The sequence below is a fragment of the Pezoporus occidentalis genome, unplaced genomic scaffold, assembly GCF_034315485.1.
Source record: "Pezoporus occidentalis ecotype Australia unplaced genomic scaffold, CSIRO_AGI_Poc_V1 ctg145, whole genome shotgun sequence".
Taxonomy (NCBI): domain Eukaryota; kingdom Metazoa; phylum Chordata; class Aves; order Psittaciformes; family Psittacidae; genus Pezoporus; species Pezoporus occidentalis.
This window is the reverse complement of record NW_026913263.1, coordinates 1,424,134-1,441,219: the sequence shown is the minus strand read 5'-3', so window position 1 is coordinate 1,441,219 and position 17,086 is coordinate 1,424,134. Positions and strand designations below refer to the sequence as shown.

General features: G+C 59.3%; 4 protein-coding genes across 4 annotated transcripts in view; 1 reads left to right on the top strand and 3 right to left on the bottom strand.

The window, feature by feature from the left end:
- Positions 1 to 2,747, bottom strand: part of LOC134159389 (6-phosphofructo-2-kinase/fructose-2,6-bisphosphatase 4) — a 48,777-nt gene extending 46,030 nt beyond the window's left edge. The window contains exon 1 of the mRNA XM_062610255.1: positions 2,624 to 2,747. Within this exon, the coding sequence (XP_062466239.1) occupies positions 2,624 to 2,663 (40 nt within the window). The 5' untranslated portion in view covers positions 2,664 to 2,747. The remainder of the gene's footprint in view (positions 1 to 2,623) is intronic.
- Positions 2,748 to 2,925: 178 nt separating this feature from the next.
- Positions 2,926 to 10,182, top strand: LOC134159413 (uncharacterized). Its single transcript, XM_062610312.1, has 6 exons — positions 2,926 to 3,081; positions 5,959 to 6,044; positions 6,554 to 7,484; positions 7,583 to 7,899; positions 9,124 to 9,766; positions 9,865 to 10,182. The coding sequence occupies exons 1-6, from the start codon at positions 2,926 to 2,928 to the stop codon at positions 10,180 to 10,182; spliced, it is 2,451 nt and encodes an 816-aa protein (XP_062466296.1).
- Positions 10,183 to 10,694: 512 nt separating this feature from the next.
- Positions 10,695 to 13,307, bottom strand: LOC134159375 (hyaluronidase-1-like). The gene is made up of 4 exons (XM_062610225.1): positions 12,929 to 13,307; positions 11,409 to 12,343; positions 11,214 to 11,303; positions 10,695 to 11,125 (listed from the first exon to the last, which is right to left on the bottom strand). The coding sequence occupies exons 1-4, from the start codon at positions 13,305 to 13,307 to the stop codon at positions 10,808 to 10,810; spliced, it is 1,722 nt and encodes a 573-aa protein (XP_062466209.1). The 3' UTR covers positions 10,695 to 10,807.
- Positions 13,156 to 15,760, bottom strand: LOC134159376 (hyaluronidase-2-like). Its single transcript, XM_062610227.1, has 3 exons — positions 14,751 to 15,760; positions 14,049 to 14,138; positions 13,156 to 13,891 (listed from the first exon to the last, which is right to left on the bottom strand). The coding sequence occupies exons 1-3, from the start codon at positions 15,675 to 15,677 to the stop codon at positions 13,478 to 13,480; spliced, it is 1,431 nt and encodes a 476-aa protein (XP_062466211.1). The 5' UTR covers positions 15,678 to 15,760; the 3' UTR covers positions 13,156 to 13,477.
- Positions 15,761 to 17,086: the final 1,326 nt, after the last annotated feature.

Genomic DNA, 17,086 nt, shown 5'->3' with positions numbered 1-17,086 from the left:
AGATTTGACTTAAAGCAGCAAAAAAAAAGGCTTCTGGGGAAAACCAGCGCAGACCCAAGGAACCCGGCACTGCTCAGCCCCATGGCTGCTGCTCCCTCACTTATAGTTTGAGAGTTTCCATCATTTCTGCTACATCAGCCTTGTGATTCCTTCCCAAGGACCGGCCCCAGCCAGCGTGTGGGCACACAAAGCTTGCACTGCAGTCAGTACATTAAAACAAGCAAACAAAAAACCCCAAACCACACACACACAGGGAAAAGAAACAAACCCAAACATCGCGAGAAGGGGAGAGCATGGCACTGGGTCATTTCCTTCACAAAAAAAAGCTGAAACCTTCCCCCAGCGTATGATGTGAGGTGATGGTTTAGTGTGAGGTGTCCCTGCCCACAGCAGGGGGGCTGGAACTGGATGATCTTAAGGTCCTTTCCAACCATAATTATTCTATGATTCTATTCTGGTTTTACTCATCTCAAAGAAAAATCCGTGGACATTACATGCCCCAAGTTAAGCCTCGAGGAACCCATGCAACTGCAGTGAGCAATCTAGAACACATCTGTGGTGCTTCATCAGCAATTAGATATTATCCACAAGTCGGATTTACCAAATCTCTTACTCACAGGAGCAGAAGGAACACTGACGCAATCAAACCGAGAAAAATAGTGGTGTAACCAGGCTGATTTTTTTTCAAATGAGATGGATTATACATTAATAAAGTGCTAAAAGCACCGAATTCAACAGCATCCTACCACTGGTAAGGGTTGTACTTGGAACTTAGGACAGTTTGTTATGAAAAAGGATCATTTCAAAGCAGACCCTTCCCTCCAATGACCTCAAAAAGGTCCCAAAATGCCCTCAGTGTTGGGCCCTCATCCTGCATAGCTATCCCCACACCAATGCGCTCATTAGATGATGCGATGGTTTAAAAGGACCAGCATCTTATGTAAATGGAGGCTATTGCCTTTAATTGCAGCCATAATTATGGGAGTGCCCCACAACTGAGTAAGGTCGCATTAAGCAAACTTACTGGAAACTTTGCAAACAGCTCCGCAACATATTGGACCAGCACCAGGAGTCCCACTGCTGGGATTTATTCACTCCCACTACAGAAATCAAATGCCCGTATATGGGACTGCGCCGAGCTGTACTTACTTTGGTATGGTTTTGCCTCACATTAACTAGTTTCTCTTTGACATTTAGGAATAGAGAGTGTTTAATTCAGGATTAATGCTTTTAAAGATTCAAAAATCTTAACCAGTCTTGAAGTTTCTTCAGGTTTTTTTTCCCTCCCCACTCTCCAAAAAGCCACATGAGCACAACAGGACCTGCTGCAGAGTCAACACTGAGCCAGGCTCCAAGGTACTGAGAACGAGGGGCGAGAGCAGTATCCACTTCAGCACAGCCAACAAACCACCACCCATTGAAGACACCAGCACAAGCATCACGAGTGACCCAAGGAACAACGAGGGGTTTCAGTTCAGCCACGGGTGAGCTGTGGCCCATCGCTGCGTTTCAACAGCTGAATCAGGGTTCCCCCTTCGTCTGGATGGGCTGGAAACCACCGACCTTACTGAAATCCATTTCCATGCCCTGGGTTGGAGTCAGGCATGGACAAAGCAGTCAGCTGCCTACCGGAACGCCGGCAGAAGCAAAGCAATGGCTGCAAACAAGAGCAATCCTCTGAGCCACTGGGCAGGAGCTACAGACACTCCACACACACCCAGGGACACCCGATTTCCTGCAGCACCAGGCAGCTCAGGGTGCCAGGCCAAGGCTCCCCATCCCGTTAACAGGCCTGCATACACCATCACACTGCTTCTGCCTGCATCCCTGCTTCCCCATCCTGTCCCACAGCTACAGGACAGCCCAGGAAAGCACCAGGTTTATCTGCCGGCTTATGCAACACGATTTACATGTAAAGGGCGGAAAACCACCCAAACATAACCCAGACCGAACCGACATTCAAAAGGTTTAGTGCACTTGTGTCACAGCTGTCACCCTGCGTTACACAAAGCGCCTCATGAACACACCAGGCCCCTCAAATCCTCAGGGACACCCAGCCCTTCCCAAGGAAGGCTCCAGCAGCCGAATCTCACCGGGCCAGATAAAAAAGCCGCAGGTCACTTGGTTTTGGTGTTACCATGAGGAAGAGAGGAAGCAGAACTAACCGGTTGGACCAGCATTTGCCAAAACATGGATCTTACCCCGTTCCTGGGCCAATGGAAAGCAGCAGCCCTTGGAGCAGCGCGATGTAAACGCACCTCCCCACAGACAGCCAAAGGGAAATAATCCCTCACAGCCAAGCAGCTTCCAAAAATAACTCGGAGAGCAACAAACAGGCACCGGGACCCTGCGAGTCCCCCCCTGCCACACACGGCTCCCAAACCTGCCCCTGCCTCGGGCTGCTCCTAGCACAAGCCGCGATTCCCACGTTCCACCTCCCGAGCCTTCGAGGTACCGGTCACCCTCACCCCTTGGTGGAGCTGGAAGGAAAACCCACACCCGGGGAGGGGGGGCAGAAACCCCCACAGCGCCCCCCAGCCCTGCCCCGGTGTGGGGGTGCAGGGGGGCAGCGCCCCAGCCGAGCGGGGAGGCCGCGGGAGGCCCCGGCCGCCGGGGCTCCTACCTCGGCGGCGCCGGCCCTGCGTGCGGCGGCGGCCCCACATCTGCGGCTCCGGCGGAGAGCGGCCCGGCCCGGCGCTGCGGGGAGCCCGCCGGCAGCCGCTCGGAGCGGCGGAGGCGGGTCCTGGCCGCGGAGCCCCGCGGAGCTGCCCGCGGGTGTGCGCGGGGCGGAGCGGAGGGGACCGGCCCCGGGCAGCCCCCGCCCCACCGGGCAGCGCCGCTCTCGCCCCCCCGCCTCGCCCCCGGCCCCCCGGGCAGGACCCGGAGGAACAGAAAAGGCTCACCTCGGCCCGGCCGAACGCGCTGATGAGCGCCGGGGGCTCCGGCCCTTCGCTCGCTGCCCCGTCCCGGTGTCGCATCTCCTCTGAACGACCCCGGTTCGCCAAACACACCTCGAACAAGCAGGGGAGGTGGAGCCGCCGGGGCCATTTTGCAGACCCGGGTGCCAAGGCAGCCGGCCCGGTAAGAGAACACAGGGTTCCCCCAGCACCACGCACTGGGGCAAGCTCGGGAGCCCCGCGCAGCTCCTGCAGCCACAGGTGACCAAGCACAGAGCCGGGAGCCAGAGCAGCATCACCGCACCTGTGCCCCCAGGCCAGGTAAAGAACCAAGTCAGGGCTGGGAGCCGCGGGGCCCAGGTGAACGGAATCTGGGCAATTACAGCCCATCAATGCACTCAGGGCACAGCCACCTGCTTGCTTTATGCTGGAGCTTTGCCCTGCCCTTCAAGCAGGCAACCCAAATACAAAGAGACTGTCAGGAGAAGCCACCTCAATTTAGGGAACTGGCAGGAAGAAGATCTGGTGTTCGAGGCAGTGCTGCTCCGAGGGAGCACAGTTGACAGGCTGAGCTGGGGGTTGGGTACCGGAGGCTTACATTCAGGCTTCTGGAGATAATTTCTCTAGGGGTTGGTATTTCACATTGGAAATGGTAATCACAGGTTTAAGAACAGTTTAATTATGATTAAAGTATAACATAATACTAAATCAGAATAGAAATAACATGAGATACATAAACCTACACATACAAAGCAACCTGAGCTCTTGGACAGTGATCAGCACTTGGGTGCCACAAACCTCCACTGCATTGTAAAGGGAATAAAAGACATTTAGAAGACCCACATGCCATCTGTTTCATTTCAAGCCATGCAGTTACTGCTGACGTGCTTTGGGGAAGGATTTATTTCTTCCAAGAGAGCTTTGTACTCACTCGTCAGATCCAAAGGCTCAGCACCGAGGTGCACGGGCTGCAGGAGGAGCGGTCTGGAAGAACCTGCTTTCCATCCTCCTGGTTTTAGTTTTATGACATCTGTCTAAAGCTTTGGATGAAGTGAAATGAAACAGCAAATGATAACTCGTGGGGTTCTGAAACAACTCCCAAGGGCTCAAACTATGGTTGCTTTCTAAGTTGTGTGACCACAGGCAGGGGTTGTTAATGCAAAGCCAAAACTGAACACAGTGTCCCAGTGTGTGACTGCACCGACTTTTGGCAATGTGGGAAATTTCCATCTTTACTGACTTCTGAAATTTTCAGTTGGGAAAAAAGGCAGATGAGAACTCTTCTCATTGGCTAATTAACAGGCCTCTAATTTCAAACTTTTCAACAGCTGAAAAGCCTGTGGGTCAGTTGGGAGGGCTTTCTTCCATCTGTTTTGTGTAAGGCTTAACCTACACCTTGCTCTTCAGCTAACCTACTTTACGTCCTAGTCATACCAAAGCATTTAAAGCCTTCTTGCTATTAGCGTCTTCATTCTAGACTCTAAAATAGTCTTTCTCATTTCAGAGCAATCGGCAGTTTGGTTTCCTCTGTTTGGGATAGTTAACCATAGTGGGTCCTTATAAATTGGGTTTGGAGATAACGTGGCTTAAGCTGACTAGGCAAAGATACACTCAGTCGTGGAAACAAAACACTGGGCAATGTAAGGGCAGCTGTGACAGACTGCCCTTATTTCTCGGGGCAGCGTATGGAAAAAGTCTAGGACTCAAGTTTGTGTGCGCCCTGAGCGCAGCAGAGGAGCGCGCTCCGAGCACAGCGCCCTTCTCCGTCACCCTGAGCACAGAGGAGAGGAGCTGCTGTGACAGCACCAGAAGCACGCTCCACCCAAGAGACGTGGAACACCCAGGAATGTAAAGCACACGAGGGCCTGGGGCTGCTGCCAGGCTGCCGCTGGCACCTCTTGCTTTGGCTGGTGTCCAGCGCGCTGCCGCCGAGCGCGGGCTCGCTCCTGTGCTGCACGTGGATTTGCAGAGCACTGCACATCTACAAGGCACAGCGTGGTTTTCAGACCTGCAAACACCACCCAGCAGATGGTCGTTGCTCCCAAGCTGTCTGCTGGCACCATGTGCAGGGTGCTCCTAGTCTCTGTTCCTCGGAGTCTGGAGTTAGCCAAAGTAGATTACATGAAACCCAGCATCTTGGGCATCTTCAGGCATACTGTAAGAGGCAAGGGGCTGAGGAACAGCTACAATAAGTAGGATGAATAAAACAAATCCTCTCACATACTTAAAATTATTTGATGGTGACAAACTCTGTTCATGCCCAAGCTTGCATTACATCGACAGCACGAAAAGGAGCTGGTTCAGGTTTCAGCCTCACTTTTCTTTGAGCCAGCACCTAGAGGCAGGGTTTCTTGCACTGCTTAGGCAACTGCTCACCGTGTTAGACCCTTCTGCAGTTCCAGAGGAAGCGCCTCTTTCCTGATGCCTATTTCAATGCTTAGTTCAGTTAATGGCTTGAGAGAACAGAAATTTCTATGGCCAGCAGAACCCCAAAGCAGCCCCTACCTGTGCACCAGATATTCAGAAGCTGAGCACTTCAAGCATATTAGATTACTAAAAACTCCAAGCAGAAAGCTTGTAACACCTTCCGGACAAAAAGACTGATGTTCGTAGCCATTTTCTCTGTACAAATAGCAAGGTGAACTTTGCTTGGGAGGAGTGTACTGGAACTGTTAACTTAAATCACATTCCACATATGCAAAATACTAAGATAGAATTGTTTCCAACATTCACCAAGCTATCTCTACACCAGTCAATGCTGGACCAAAAGACAATTCATGCCGAAGTTTTTCAGAGGCCACCAGCTTGGCAAAGAGCGGGGCAATAACCCAGTACGTGTTTCTTCAGTCCATTGGTACCTTCTCAGGTCCTTACTCAATGCCACCAAAACAAATGAACAAGGCAGCTGTAGGAACCCTGCAAATTCTGGTTATTGCTGGAGTCTGCACCAGTGCTGGAGGTCCCGTGCCCAGGTTATATTCCAGCCAGAGCATTTGTTCTGTGAAAGATATCTGTGCCTTGCAGGGGTGGCTTTAACAGCTGGGACGCTGTTTCCCTGCAGCCAACACCCAGCGACAAGAAAACCAAAGACCAGCGGGGCGGTTCTGCACGTGCCAGAGGTGATGTTCCAGTGTTTGAGGATGCCAAGTGAGCAAAAATGAGAGACAAATAGAGCACTCTCAACTAGTTTATTACTATAGCACAATATAGGGAATCTAACAGGTACAGTACAGGATGTTTCGGAACAGTATACGTCTTGCCAACCCCAAGGACCCTGTGAAGACCATCAGGAAACCAGCTCTGAGAAACAGCATCGCAGTGCCACATGCAGGCTCAACCTTAGCAGGCATCCCGCACAGGCAACATTGACCTGGGTGGGATGAGGTTCTGCCTCCCAGCGTCGCATGAGGCTCGGGCTTTTATACTGACTAAAACAGACACTCACTCCCAAGCAGGGGCCAGCCTACGTGGGAAGAAGTGGCAGCAATATCCAGAGAGGACTCCAAGGCTTGAGGCTTTTCTGGGGAGTTCTAGAGCGGAACTTTCTGCATAGGAACCAAAGCTGGACTCTCCAGGGAGCAGCCAAAGCACACAAACAGTACTCTTCCATCTCTGTGTGTTTCACCACAGACCATTATCTGTTGTCCCTGACACAGGTGCCCAGCTGGAAAGCTTCCCAAATGGGCACCGCGATGCCCCACGCTGCAGCCGTCCCCGCTCCTCCCTGCAGACCCACTGCTGGCTGCAAGCAGACACAGCACGGTCCCCTCCCTGCCTACAGCCCTTCAACAGAGCTTCATGGACTGCTGGGCTCTGGAGTCCCACCAGCGGTGGCTCTGCAGGGAAAAGCAGCAAGGGCTCTTCAGCCATGTCTCCCCTTGCCGCTCCCTTCTGCCAGGCCCCCGGCATCATCGTCTTTGTGACATCACCGCGGTGCACCCAAGGGATACGGGAGAGCACCCGCTGGTACCCACAGTCAGTCAGCGCCAGCAGCCTCTCCTGGCTGACTGCTGGGACTGGGCCTGGTTCTCCAGGGCAGTGGCTGCCGAGCGAACCGTGGGTCCAGGGCCGACAGCAGAAATGGAATGGGAGCCGGCTCCCGCACCAGCGCCATCCCTTTGTGCTCCGCATGAGCTGGGGCAGTCGGCAGACACGGCTGCTGCCGGCCCTTCAGGACAGGGGCAAACAGCGCCCTGTGACACAGCCGCAGCAGCCACACAGGAGGAGCGGGATGTGCAACCCGGCAGCGAGGGACACGACACCGTCCGAATCCCTCCTCTTTCCAACGGGAGCAGGCGCCCAGCCAGAGAATTCTCAGGCCTCGGCTTTCCACAGAGGCTGTGGAAGATCCTGGAAAGCAGCGAGTTTCGGTCCATCTGGTGGGGTATGGGAGGAAAATGTGTGGCCATCAATGAAGAACTCTTCCAACAGGAGGTGCTGGGCCGGGTTTTCTCCACACAGAAGATGAACTCTTTCCTCCGGCAACTGTACAACTACGGCTTCACCAGAGTGCACCCAGACTCCCAGAGATCTGCCTCCCTGCCTGAATTCCTTGCTGAGGAAGCAGCAGCCTCTTCTCACAGCAAGGTACAGAACTTGCCCCGCACATCAACCAACGCAACCGGGCTTGAGGCTTTCCAGTCCTGGCATGCTGACAGCTAACCCTTCTCCTTTGCTCGCTGCAGGTGCTCTACTACCACAGCCCCAGCTTCAGCAGAGAGCGTCCCCAGCTGCTGGAGCAGCACAAGAGGAAAGCTGCCATCAAGCGGAAGGCCCCGGGGGCAGCACAGGAGGAGGAAGAACATCCCTCCAGAAGCGCCGATGCGCAGCCTGCAGTGCCCACGCGGGCATCTCCACCCGCCAAGCGACGGAATGGAGCACTTCCTGGCCCCAGCACTGCCCGTCCATCCCCAAGGGCAGCTGCTCCCACAAGCCCAGAGCCTGCCAGAGCAGCAGGCAGAGAGAGCTTCATCCCTCCCAACCTCTTCTTCCCACCACCATGGTAGAGAGACCTTAAGAATATTCATAGATACCGAGTCCCTCAATAGAGCTTAGGAGAGTAGGTTAGATAGAGCCTGGTAGAATTAGGAATAAACTTAAACAATAAACCTTCCTCAGTTGTCCTGTCCTGTTTGTACAGCACAACCCCAGCAGGAGTTCCTATCTCACCACCCAAACCCCAAGCAGAAGCAGCTGATCTGCCACCAGCTGAACCATTGCTGAGAAGAGCCCAGCCTGCTTTCTGAGTTCTCGAGAGTAAAAGCCAGGCTGAGGCACACACGGTCCTTGCTACTTTCTTTGGAGAGACGTTCTCCAAGGCCATGCCAGGAGACCAGGAGCTCACAAGTCCTGGCACTCTTCAGCTGACACGGCTGAGCCGGAGAACCCTGGCTCAGGTTTTAGCACGAGGACACAGCCCGTTACCCAGTGGCGGAGTGAGGAACCTCTGAGAAGAGCATTGAGCGAGACCCAGTTGAGTCAAGAGCCTTTAACTGAAGCATCTGAACTCGATGCTGCTTCCTGCAGCCCCTCCTATCCACTGAGCAGGGGTTCATCTCTGGGTGGCACCTGGTTTGTCTCACATGCTGCATGCTCGGGGACAGTCAGCGCTTTGCAGTGGTTTATGTTAACCGGCATAAGAAATAAGGGGTCCAGCCTGTACTTCCCCAGTGGACACTGAGTGCTACACAGCGCAGTCCCATCATGGAGAGATCGCCCACAGATAAGATCAGAGAACTGAGTGTGTGACTCCCCCTGCCCCAAGCTGAACATCCCGATGCTGACAGCTTCACCTCAGCAGCACCCTCCCACCCCAAACCGACGAGCAGCAGAATACAAGGATAAGCTGGACTCTCCAGGGAGCAGCCAAAGCACACAAACAGTACTCTTCCATCTCTGTGTGTTTCACCACAGACCATTATCTGTTGTCCCTCACACAGGTGCCCAGCTGGAAAGCTTCCCAAATGGGCACCGCGATGCCCCACGCTGCAGCCGTCCCCGCTCCTCCCTGCAGACCCACTGCTGGCTGCAAGCAGACACAGCACGGTCCCCTCCCTGCCTACAGCCCTTCAATAGAGCTTCATGGACTGCTGGGCTCTGGAGTCCCACCAGCGGTGGCTCTGCAGGGAAAAGCAGCAAGGGCTCTTCAGCCATGTCTCCCCTTGCCGCTCCCTTCTGCCAGGCCCCCGGCATCATCGTCTTTGTGACATCACCGCGTGCACCCAAGGGATACGGGAGAGCACCCGCTGGTACCCACAGTCAGTCAGCGCCAGCAGCCTCTCCTGGCTGACTGCTGGGACTGGGCCTGGTTCTCCAGGGCAGTGGCTGCCGAGCGAACCGTGGGTCCAGGGCCGACAGCAGAAATGGAATGGGAGCCGGCTCCCGCACCAGCGCCATCCCTTTGTGCTCCGCATGAGCTGGGGCAGTCGGCAGACACGGCTGCTGCCGGCCCTTCAGGACAGGGGCAAACAGCGCCCTGTGACACAGCCGCAGCAGCCACACAGGAGGAGCGGGATGTGCAACCCGGCAGCGAGGGACACGACACCGTCCGAATCCCTCCTCTTTCCAACGGGAGCAGGCACCCAGCCAGAGAATTCTCAGGCCTCGGCTTTCCACAGAGGCTGTGGAAGATCCTGGAAAGCAGCGAGTTTCGGTCCATCTGGTGGGGTATGGGAGGAAAATGTGTGGCCATCAATGAAGAACTCTTCCAACAGGAGGTGCTGGGCCGGGTTTTCTCCACACAGAAGATGAACTCTTTCCTCCGGCAACTGTACAACTACGGCTTCACCAGAGTGCACCCAGACTCCCAGAGATCTGCCTCCCTGCCTGAATTCCTTGCTGAGGAAGCAGCAGCCTCTTCTCACAGCAAGGTACAGAACTTGCCCCGCACATCAACCAAACTAACCGGGCTTGAGGCTTTCCAGTCCTGGCATGCTGACAGCTAACCCTTCTCCTTTGCTTCTTGCAGCTGCTCTACTACTACAACCCCAGCTTCAGCAGAGAGCGTCCCCAGCTGCTGGAGCAGCACAAGAGGAAAGCTGCCATCAAGCGGAAGGCCCCGGGGGCAGCACAGGAGGAGGAAGAACATCCCTCCAGAAGCGCCGATGCGCAGCCTGCAGTGCCCACGCGGGCATCTCCACCCGCCAAGCGACGGAATGGAGCACTTCCTGGCCCCAGCACTGCCCGTCCAGCCCCAAGGGCAGCTGCTCCCACAAGCCCAGAGCCTGACAGAGCAGCAGGCAGAGAGAGCTTCATCCCTCCCAACCTCCGCTTCCCACCACCATGATAGACCTTAAGAGTATTCATAGATACCGAGTCCCTCAATAGAGCTTAGGAGAGTAGGTTAGATAGAGCCTGGTAGAATTAGGAATAAACTATTAAACAATAAACCTTCCTCAGTTGTCCTGTCCTGTTTGTACAGCAAAACCCCAGCAGGAGTTCCTATCTCACCACCCAAACCCCAAGCAGAAGCAGCTGATCTGCCACCAGCTGAACCATTGCTGAGAAGAGCCCAGCCTGCTTTCTGAGCTCTGCATGCTGCATGCTCGGGGACAGTCCGTGCTTTGCAGTGGTTTATGTTAACCGGCATAAGAAATAAGGGGTCCAGCCTGCACGTCCCCAGTAGACACTGAGTGCTACACAGTGCAGTCCCATCATGGAGAGCTCGCCCACAGATAAGATCAGAGAACCTAGTGTGTGACTCCCCCTGCCCCAAGCTGAACATCCAGATGCTGACAGCTTCACCTCAGCAGCACCCTCCCACCCCAAACCGAGCCGCGGCAGAAGACAAGGATATGCTTGCGAGTGCCTACTGGTTTTATTAGCGGTGCCACAGGGGGTCCCACCCCCATGGTGAGGGTTCTGGGGCGTGAGGCAGTGTCACCCTGCCTGCCCCGCTATCCCTGTGCACATTACCTAGTGGTGTCCTGAGTGTCGCAGCGGGGCCCCTGCCACTTGTCATAGCACTGGCACCTGAACTGCTCAGCCAGCCTCGGGGTGTCATCAGTGGACTCCAGGCTCTGGGTCACCAGCCAGGGCTTGCCAGCTTGCAGGTTGATGGCAAAGCGGAAGGGGTCGAGGTGGAGGAAGCCCTGCTTGTCCTCCTTGCGCACGCATCGGCCCTGGCCGGAGCACAAGCTCTGGCTGCAGAGATCAGTGCTGGCCGTCACATTGACGATGTAGTGGCCTAGTGGCCCTTCCACATAGTCCTTCAGCCTCAGGCACATCTCCTGCAATGGCATATGATGTTACAGTCCTGCTGGTCAGGGAATGGGGGTTCTGTGAAGGCAGTGGCATGGTGCCAACCCCAAAACTCACCTTGGAGTTGCTGTAGTTGAGGCTGCCCCAGAGGATTATGCCAGCAGCACCCTGAGCTGCACTCTCCCCGATGGTGTTCATCAGGTCCTCCTGCACCCCACAGAGAGGAAAAGTCAACGCTGCCCAAAGAGCTAAAGATTCCCAGCAGCAACCCATCAGCCTGAGCGGTACCCGCTATCCGCACACCCCCATCACCTGGGAAAGGAAGTTGACTGTGCAGTCAAAGGCAATCTGGGAGTAGGGCAGAACAGGGATGCCACCATCAAGGACACCACGCTGCATGGCAAAAGCCTCAGCCACACGGTGCCGGACGTAGGCAAGCGCCTTGTTGGTGCCGTTGAGGGAGGAGGGCAGGTAGATGCTGGGGTAGAGCGCCCGGCTGCTCTCCCAGAGCCACCACAGCTCCTTGTTCCTCTGCTGCTCCACCACTGGGCACATCCCGGTGTAGGGCAGGCTGTCGAAGTCATTGTTGTAGCAGTCAGGGAAGCCATAGAACCCCCAGTAGCTGTCGGAACGGAGGGTCTCACCCAGCCGCAGGGTCTGCTCCATGAAGTTGCGGGCGCTCTGCTCAAACTGCTGCTTGGCCGCCTCCTTCACCAGCTCGGGGGGCCACTGCGGGTGCTGCTGCCGCACCAGCTCCTCCGACTGCTGCTGGTAGATGTCCATGGAGGCCCAGTTGCGGACCCACAGCGGGCGCCACTTCTCCCAGTCGATGACGGCCAGTCCTCTGTAGGCAGGGCTGGGCAGGGTGAACTTGATGTCCCAGGTGGCCTGCTGGAGGTGGGCCTGCAGGCTGGCATTTTGGGGGAGGCCCCCGTTCACTGGCATCCCCTCAGATGTGTAGTAGGGGAGGAGCCCCAGCTCCTTGCTGTAGAACAGGGTGATGTCCTGCCCGGTGAAGGACTGCTGGTCGTTGGCCAACACATCAAAGACCTCCAGGTTGAGGGTGACGTTGTACTTCTCGGCGCAGCGCTCCGTGGGGATGTTCCAGATGGTGACAAAGGGGCGGTTGACAAGGACAGGGCCCGGCCCCCTGGCGCAGGCCAGGGAAGGCAGGAGCAGCAGGAAGACCCAGCAGGACCACCCCAATGCCATGGTGCTGGTGGGAGCAGGATGTGTCCTGAAGCAGTCTGGGGAGAGCCAAGACAAAGGGAGGCCTGGGCAGACCCCGATAAAGCCAGACCTTTATCCCCAGGCCAAGCTGCCGCTGGCATTAACCCACACCCCTGTTCTCGAGCAGTGCCAGGGACCCGCGGGCGCTTCTCCCACCTCCTCACAGCAAATCCCCAACGTTAGCCCCGGGCTAACGACCGTCAGCAGCGGGCGCGGCCGGGGAGGAATGCGCAGAGTCAACACCCGGTGATGGCCGGCGATGAGCTGGGCTGGAAAGACAAACAGGCACGGGAAGGGGGCGGAGGGCAAGGTCACGGTGACGGACGTGGGCAGTGCGGAGCATCGGCCATGAGCTGGCAGGAGGAGGGCACGACAGGGGGGAAGCGCGCAGCTCCGGGCAGGACCCGGCGAGACACAGCTTGGGACCGGCGGTGGCACCGGACGGCACCGTGTGGGGACAGCACGGCAGCACGGAGGGCCCGGTTTGGGGGCACTCGCAGCACAGAACGGCACCGTGCGGGGACGGGCAGCGCCCGGCAGCCGAGGGGAGACGGCGGGGACAGGGCCCCTCCCGGGGGCAGCCCTCCCAGGGCTGTACCCACCGCGGCCGTATCGCGCCGGTCGCTGTCGCGATATCGCGGGCACCCCGCGCGCACGGGGAACGCGGGGCGGGGCCAGACCCTCTGGGGGCGGGGCTTGCGGGAACGGGCGGGGAGAAGCGGAGCGCGGGGCGGCCCCCGCCGCTGCCTCCACGTGTGTGGCCCGGCCGTGGCGGAGCCCGCCCGGGAGCGGGGCGAGCTGTGCCCCCCCGAAACAGCCCACACCCCGCTGACGCGCACCCAGCTTTATTCGAGGTAAAGCACTTCGGTGTGGGGCAGCGCACAGGGGCTTAGCACCACACAGCACCCGCTCCATGCCCCCATGCACCCCCCCCCCGCCCCCATCTCTCCTTACAACAGGAGAGGCCCCCCCGCCCTCCATCCCAATGGTGGGCACCCGCCCCACAGGAGGGAGGGCAGAGGTAGGGCAACCGCACTGTTCTAGCCCTGGTAAGGGGCAGCCCCCCCCGCATAACAAGCTGCGTCCCAGGCAGGGTTATCTTAAATAGGTCCCCTACACCACCGCAGAAAGGGGGTGCCACAAGGGGCAGCTCAGTCCAAGAGGAGGTAGCACCAGCTTGCAAGCAGCAACAGCACCCCAAGTCTCAGTGGTGCCAAGAAGTCAGGGGCATCACCGCGGGGGCCAGCAGGCACCTGGCAGCTGCTGCCCTGCCAGCCCTGGTAGCAGTGGCAGCGGAAGTGGGTCCGTAGGAAGAAGGTGTCAGCAGGGGACAGTTGGCCCTCGGCCCAGAAGAGGGGGCGCTGGGGGTTGTCCCCATCCCGGCGCTGCAGCTGGAAGCTGGTGGAGTTGAGGTGGAGGAAGACATCAGCGTTGCTGTCCTGGCGCAGGCAGCGGCCCCGGCCCTGGCACAGCGCCGTGCTGCAGAGCTGCGCCGCCGTCGTGACGTTTACGATGTAGCGTCCCAGGTCACTCTCCAGGTAGTTCTTGATGATCTGGCACGAGTCCTGGGGGAAGGGGGATATCAGGGGTAATGCGGAGGTGCCCCAGGCAGAGAAGCATCCCAGATGGAGAAGGCAACCCAGCCTCGAGCCACTCTGGGGGCAGGTGTCCTCCCCCTTCCTCATCATCTGCCTCCCCAGGGGCACACTGACCCAAACCTACCCGGTTTTTGGTGTAGTCTGCATCACCCCAGAAAATGGCTCCGGCTGCACCCAGTGCCGCGCTCTCTCCAATGGTAGAGATCAGGTCCAGCTGTGGAGACAGAGCCCAGTTAAGTCCCTGCAGGCCCCAACACAGCACCTGCACCCCCAGCACGATGCCTGCTGCAGGGTCAGGGGGGCAAGACCCATCCCTGCACCAGGCCACAGGGAGAGGGGACTGTTCCAGCTCCTTGGGCACAAAGCTTCCCAACACTACCTTTCTCCTGTGGGGCTAAACCAACACAACACAGGAGCTGTGGGTTCATGTACCCCAGGGTCCTGCCTGCTGGGACCCCGGAGACCTGTAGCACCTTCCATACACTTCTTTGGTGATGGCAACTATTTGTGCCAGTCCTGTGCCAGCTCCTAGCAGGGCTGTGCTGTGGGTCCCCACGCTGTGACCCCCCCTTGGAGGGAAGGCAGCAGGACTGAGCACCGTTCCTGCTCCCCAGGTCTAGTCCCATGCCAAAGGGCACTGCTCCCCAGCCCACATGGACACAGGCAAACCAGTGTGCCAGTAGGACCATGAGGGCAGACACCAGACTTCAAAGCCACCCCACTCCAGAGGAGTGGATGGCACACAGGCAGAGGCACCACCTCAGCTGACCCCAGAGCCCAGGCACACAGGTTTTGGGACGGCGACATCCCGGTGGCAGAGCCCTACCTGGCTGAGCATATCCAGCTTGCGGATGTAGGTGGGCCGGGTGTAGACAAAGACAGGCAGGGAGTAGCCATCGTGGTGCTGCTGTGAGATCCGCATGGCCTCCATCACCCGCGCCCGCACGAACTTGCGGCTGTTGGGAGTGGAGGCCAGGAGCACGTCGAGGTAGATGGAGGGGTAGAGGGCCATGCTCTCCCGCCAGAGCCACGCCAGCTGGTCATTGCGAGTCTTCTCCACGTCCGGGCACTGCCCGGTGTAGCTCTCCTTGTTCTTGCTGTAGTCATGGTTGTAGCAGTCAGGGAAGAGGTAGAACCCCCAGAGCTGCTTGGGTCGGAAGCTCTTGGCCACACGCAGGGTGCTCACCATGAACTGCCTGGCGGCTGACTCGAACTCAAACACGGCCTGCTTGTTGGCCTCCTCATGGGACCAGTTGAGCTGTCGCTGGTACACCAGCTGCTTGGACACCTCCCGGTAGATGTCCTTGGGCTTCCAGTTGCGAGCCCAGATGGGCCGCCACTCCTCCCAGTCGATGACAGCCAGTCCCTCCTTGGCCGGCGAGCGGATGTACTTGCTGATGCCCTCCTGGAGGCGTGCGAGGTGCTCGGACAAGCTGCTGTTTTGGGGGACCCCACCGTTGACAGCCACACGCTGGCTGTTGTAGTAGGGGTAGAGCCCCAGGCGCTCCTTGTAGAAGATGGTGAGGTTCTGCCCCACGAAGCCCTCATTGGGGGAGGCCTGCAGGTCGAAGAGGCTGAAGTCGAGGGACACCTGGAAGCGGGGCTTGCAGTCCTGGGTGGGCACGTTCCAGGCCACCAGGAAGGGCCGGCGGGTGAGCAGGGGGGCGGCCGCTGGCTTCTCGGGGGGCTGCTGGGCCAGTGCCAGCAGAGCCAGCCAAGGCACGGCCAGCGCCGCCGCGCAGACCCCGCGCATCCTGCCCGAGGGGCGCCGGGGCAGCGGCGAGCCGGGGGTCAGGCGGGGCGGGCGGCTCTGCCCGCACCCCCCAAAGCAGACCCTGCCCCGAGCCCCCCGCCCGGGGCAGAAAGGCACCGGGGGAGCGCGGGCAGAGCCCCCGGGGGTTCGGCTCCCCGGGATCCCGGTCCCACGCGGCTCCGCCCGCTCCCGGTGCCGCGGGTGCCGGCGCGGCGCTCCCTTTGTCCGCGGCCGGGACACAAAGCGCGGGGCGCGGCCCCGCTCGCCGCCCGCTCCGCTCCGCGCCCGCTGCCCCCGGCTCACGCCATCCCCAGCCACGGGCTCCACCGGCGTCGCCGCCCCCCGCCGCCGCTTTTAAACCTCCCCGGCGCGCACCACCCGCGGGGGCGCCGCCTCCCGCCACGAACGGCCCCGCCCCGGGCGCGCAGCGAGACGGGCTGGCGGCGCGGGGTGCCGCGGGGTGCCGCGGGTGCGGGCCGGCCGCGGACCCACACCCGCACGCGCCCACCCCCGTGGGGCCGAGGCTCCGGGCCAGGCGCCGCCGCCCCCCTGTCCCGCCGCGGTTGGTACGGCCCGGGAGGCCCCGCCCCCCACGCGGCGAACGGGAGCGGTGTGGGTTGGGGGTCAGCCCGGCAGGGGGCGCCGCGGGGCGGCGGGGGGGGAGGCGGCGCAACGGGCTGCGGGACTCGACGGCTTGGGGGGGGGGGGTCAGAACGGTGGAGACCCCAGGGCGGGGGCACCCCGATAATGGGGGGGGGGGAGCAGGAGGGCGGATGGGGGCCCAGGGTGCTGGGCACCCCAGGATCATGGTCACTCCAAAACGGCGGGGACACCGGGCTGGTGTCCCCGGGTCGGTGGTGAGCCTGGAAACACAGTGACCCCGGCACAGTGGTGGCCCTAGGCTGCTGTCCCCAGCTCATGTCACCAGAGCAGCAGTGACCCCAGAGCAGTGGCAACCCCAGGGCAGCAGTGTCCCCACCACGGTGGTGTCCCCAGGATGGTGGTGTCCCCACCACGGTGGTGTCCCCAGGGTGGTGGTGTCCCCAGGGTGGTGGTGTCCCCACCACGGTGGTGTCCCCAGGGTGATGGTGTCCCCACCACGGTGGTGTCCCCAGGGTGGTGGTGTCCCCAGGGTGGTGGTGTCCCCACCACAGTGGTGTCCCCAGGGTGATGGTGTCCTGGAGCAGCGGTGTCCCTGGGCAGTGCTGCGCTGGGCAGGATGTCCTGTGCGGGGCCAGGGCAGCCGGTACTGACTCAGCAGCAGCCCCGCAGGTTTCCTGCCCAGGGGGACAAGGGGCAGCAGGGTTGGTGGGGGGGGGAGGGTTTCCTTCCCGGGGCACCGCTGAGGCTCCGGCGGGGCCCCCCGGGTGGGCAGCAGGACAGGCAGTGCTGAGGGCCCAGCCATGTGG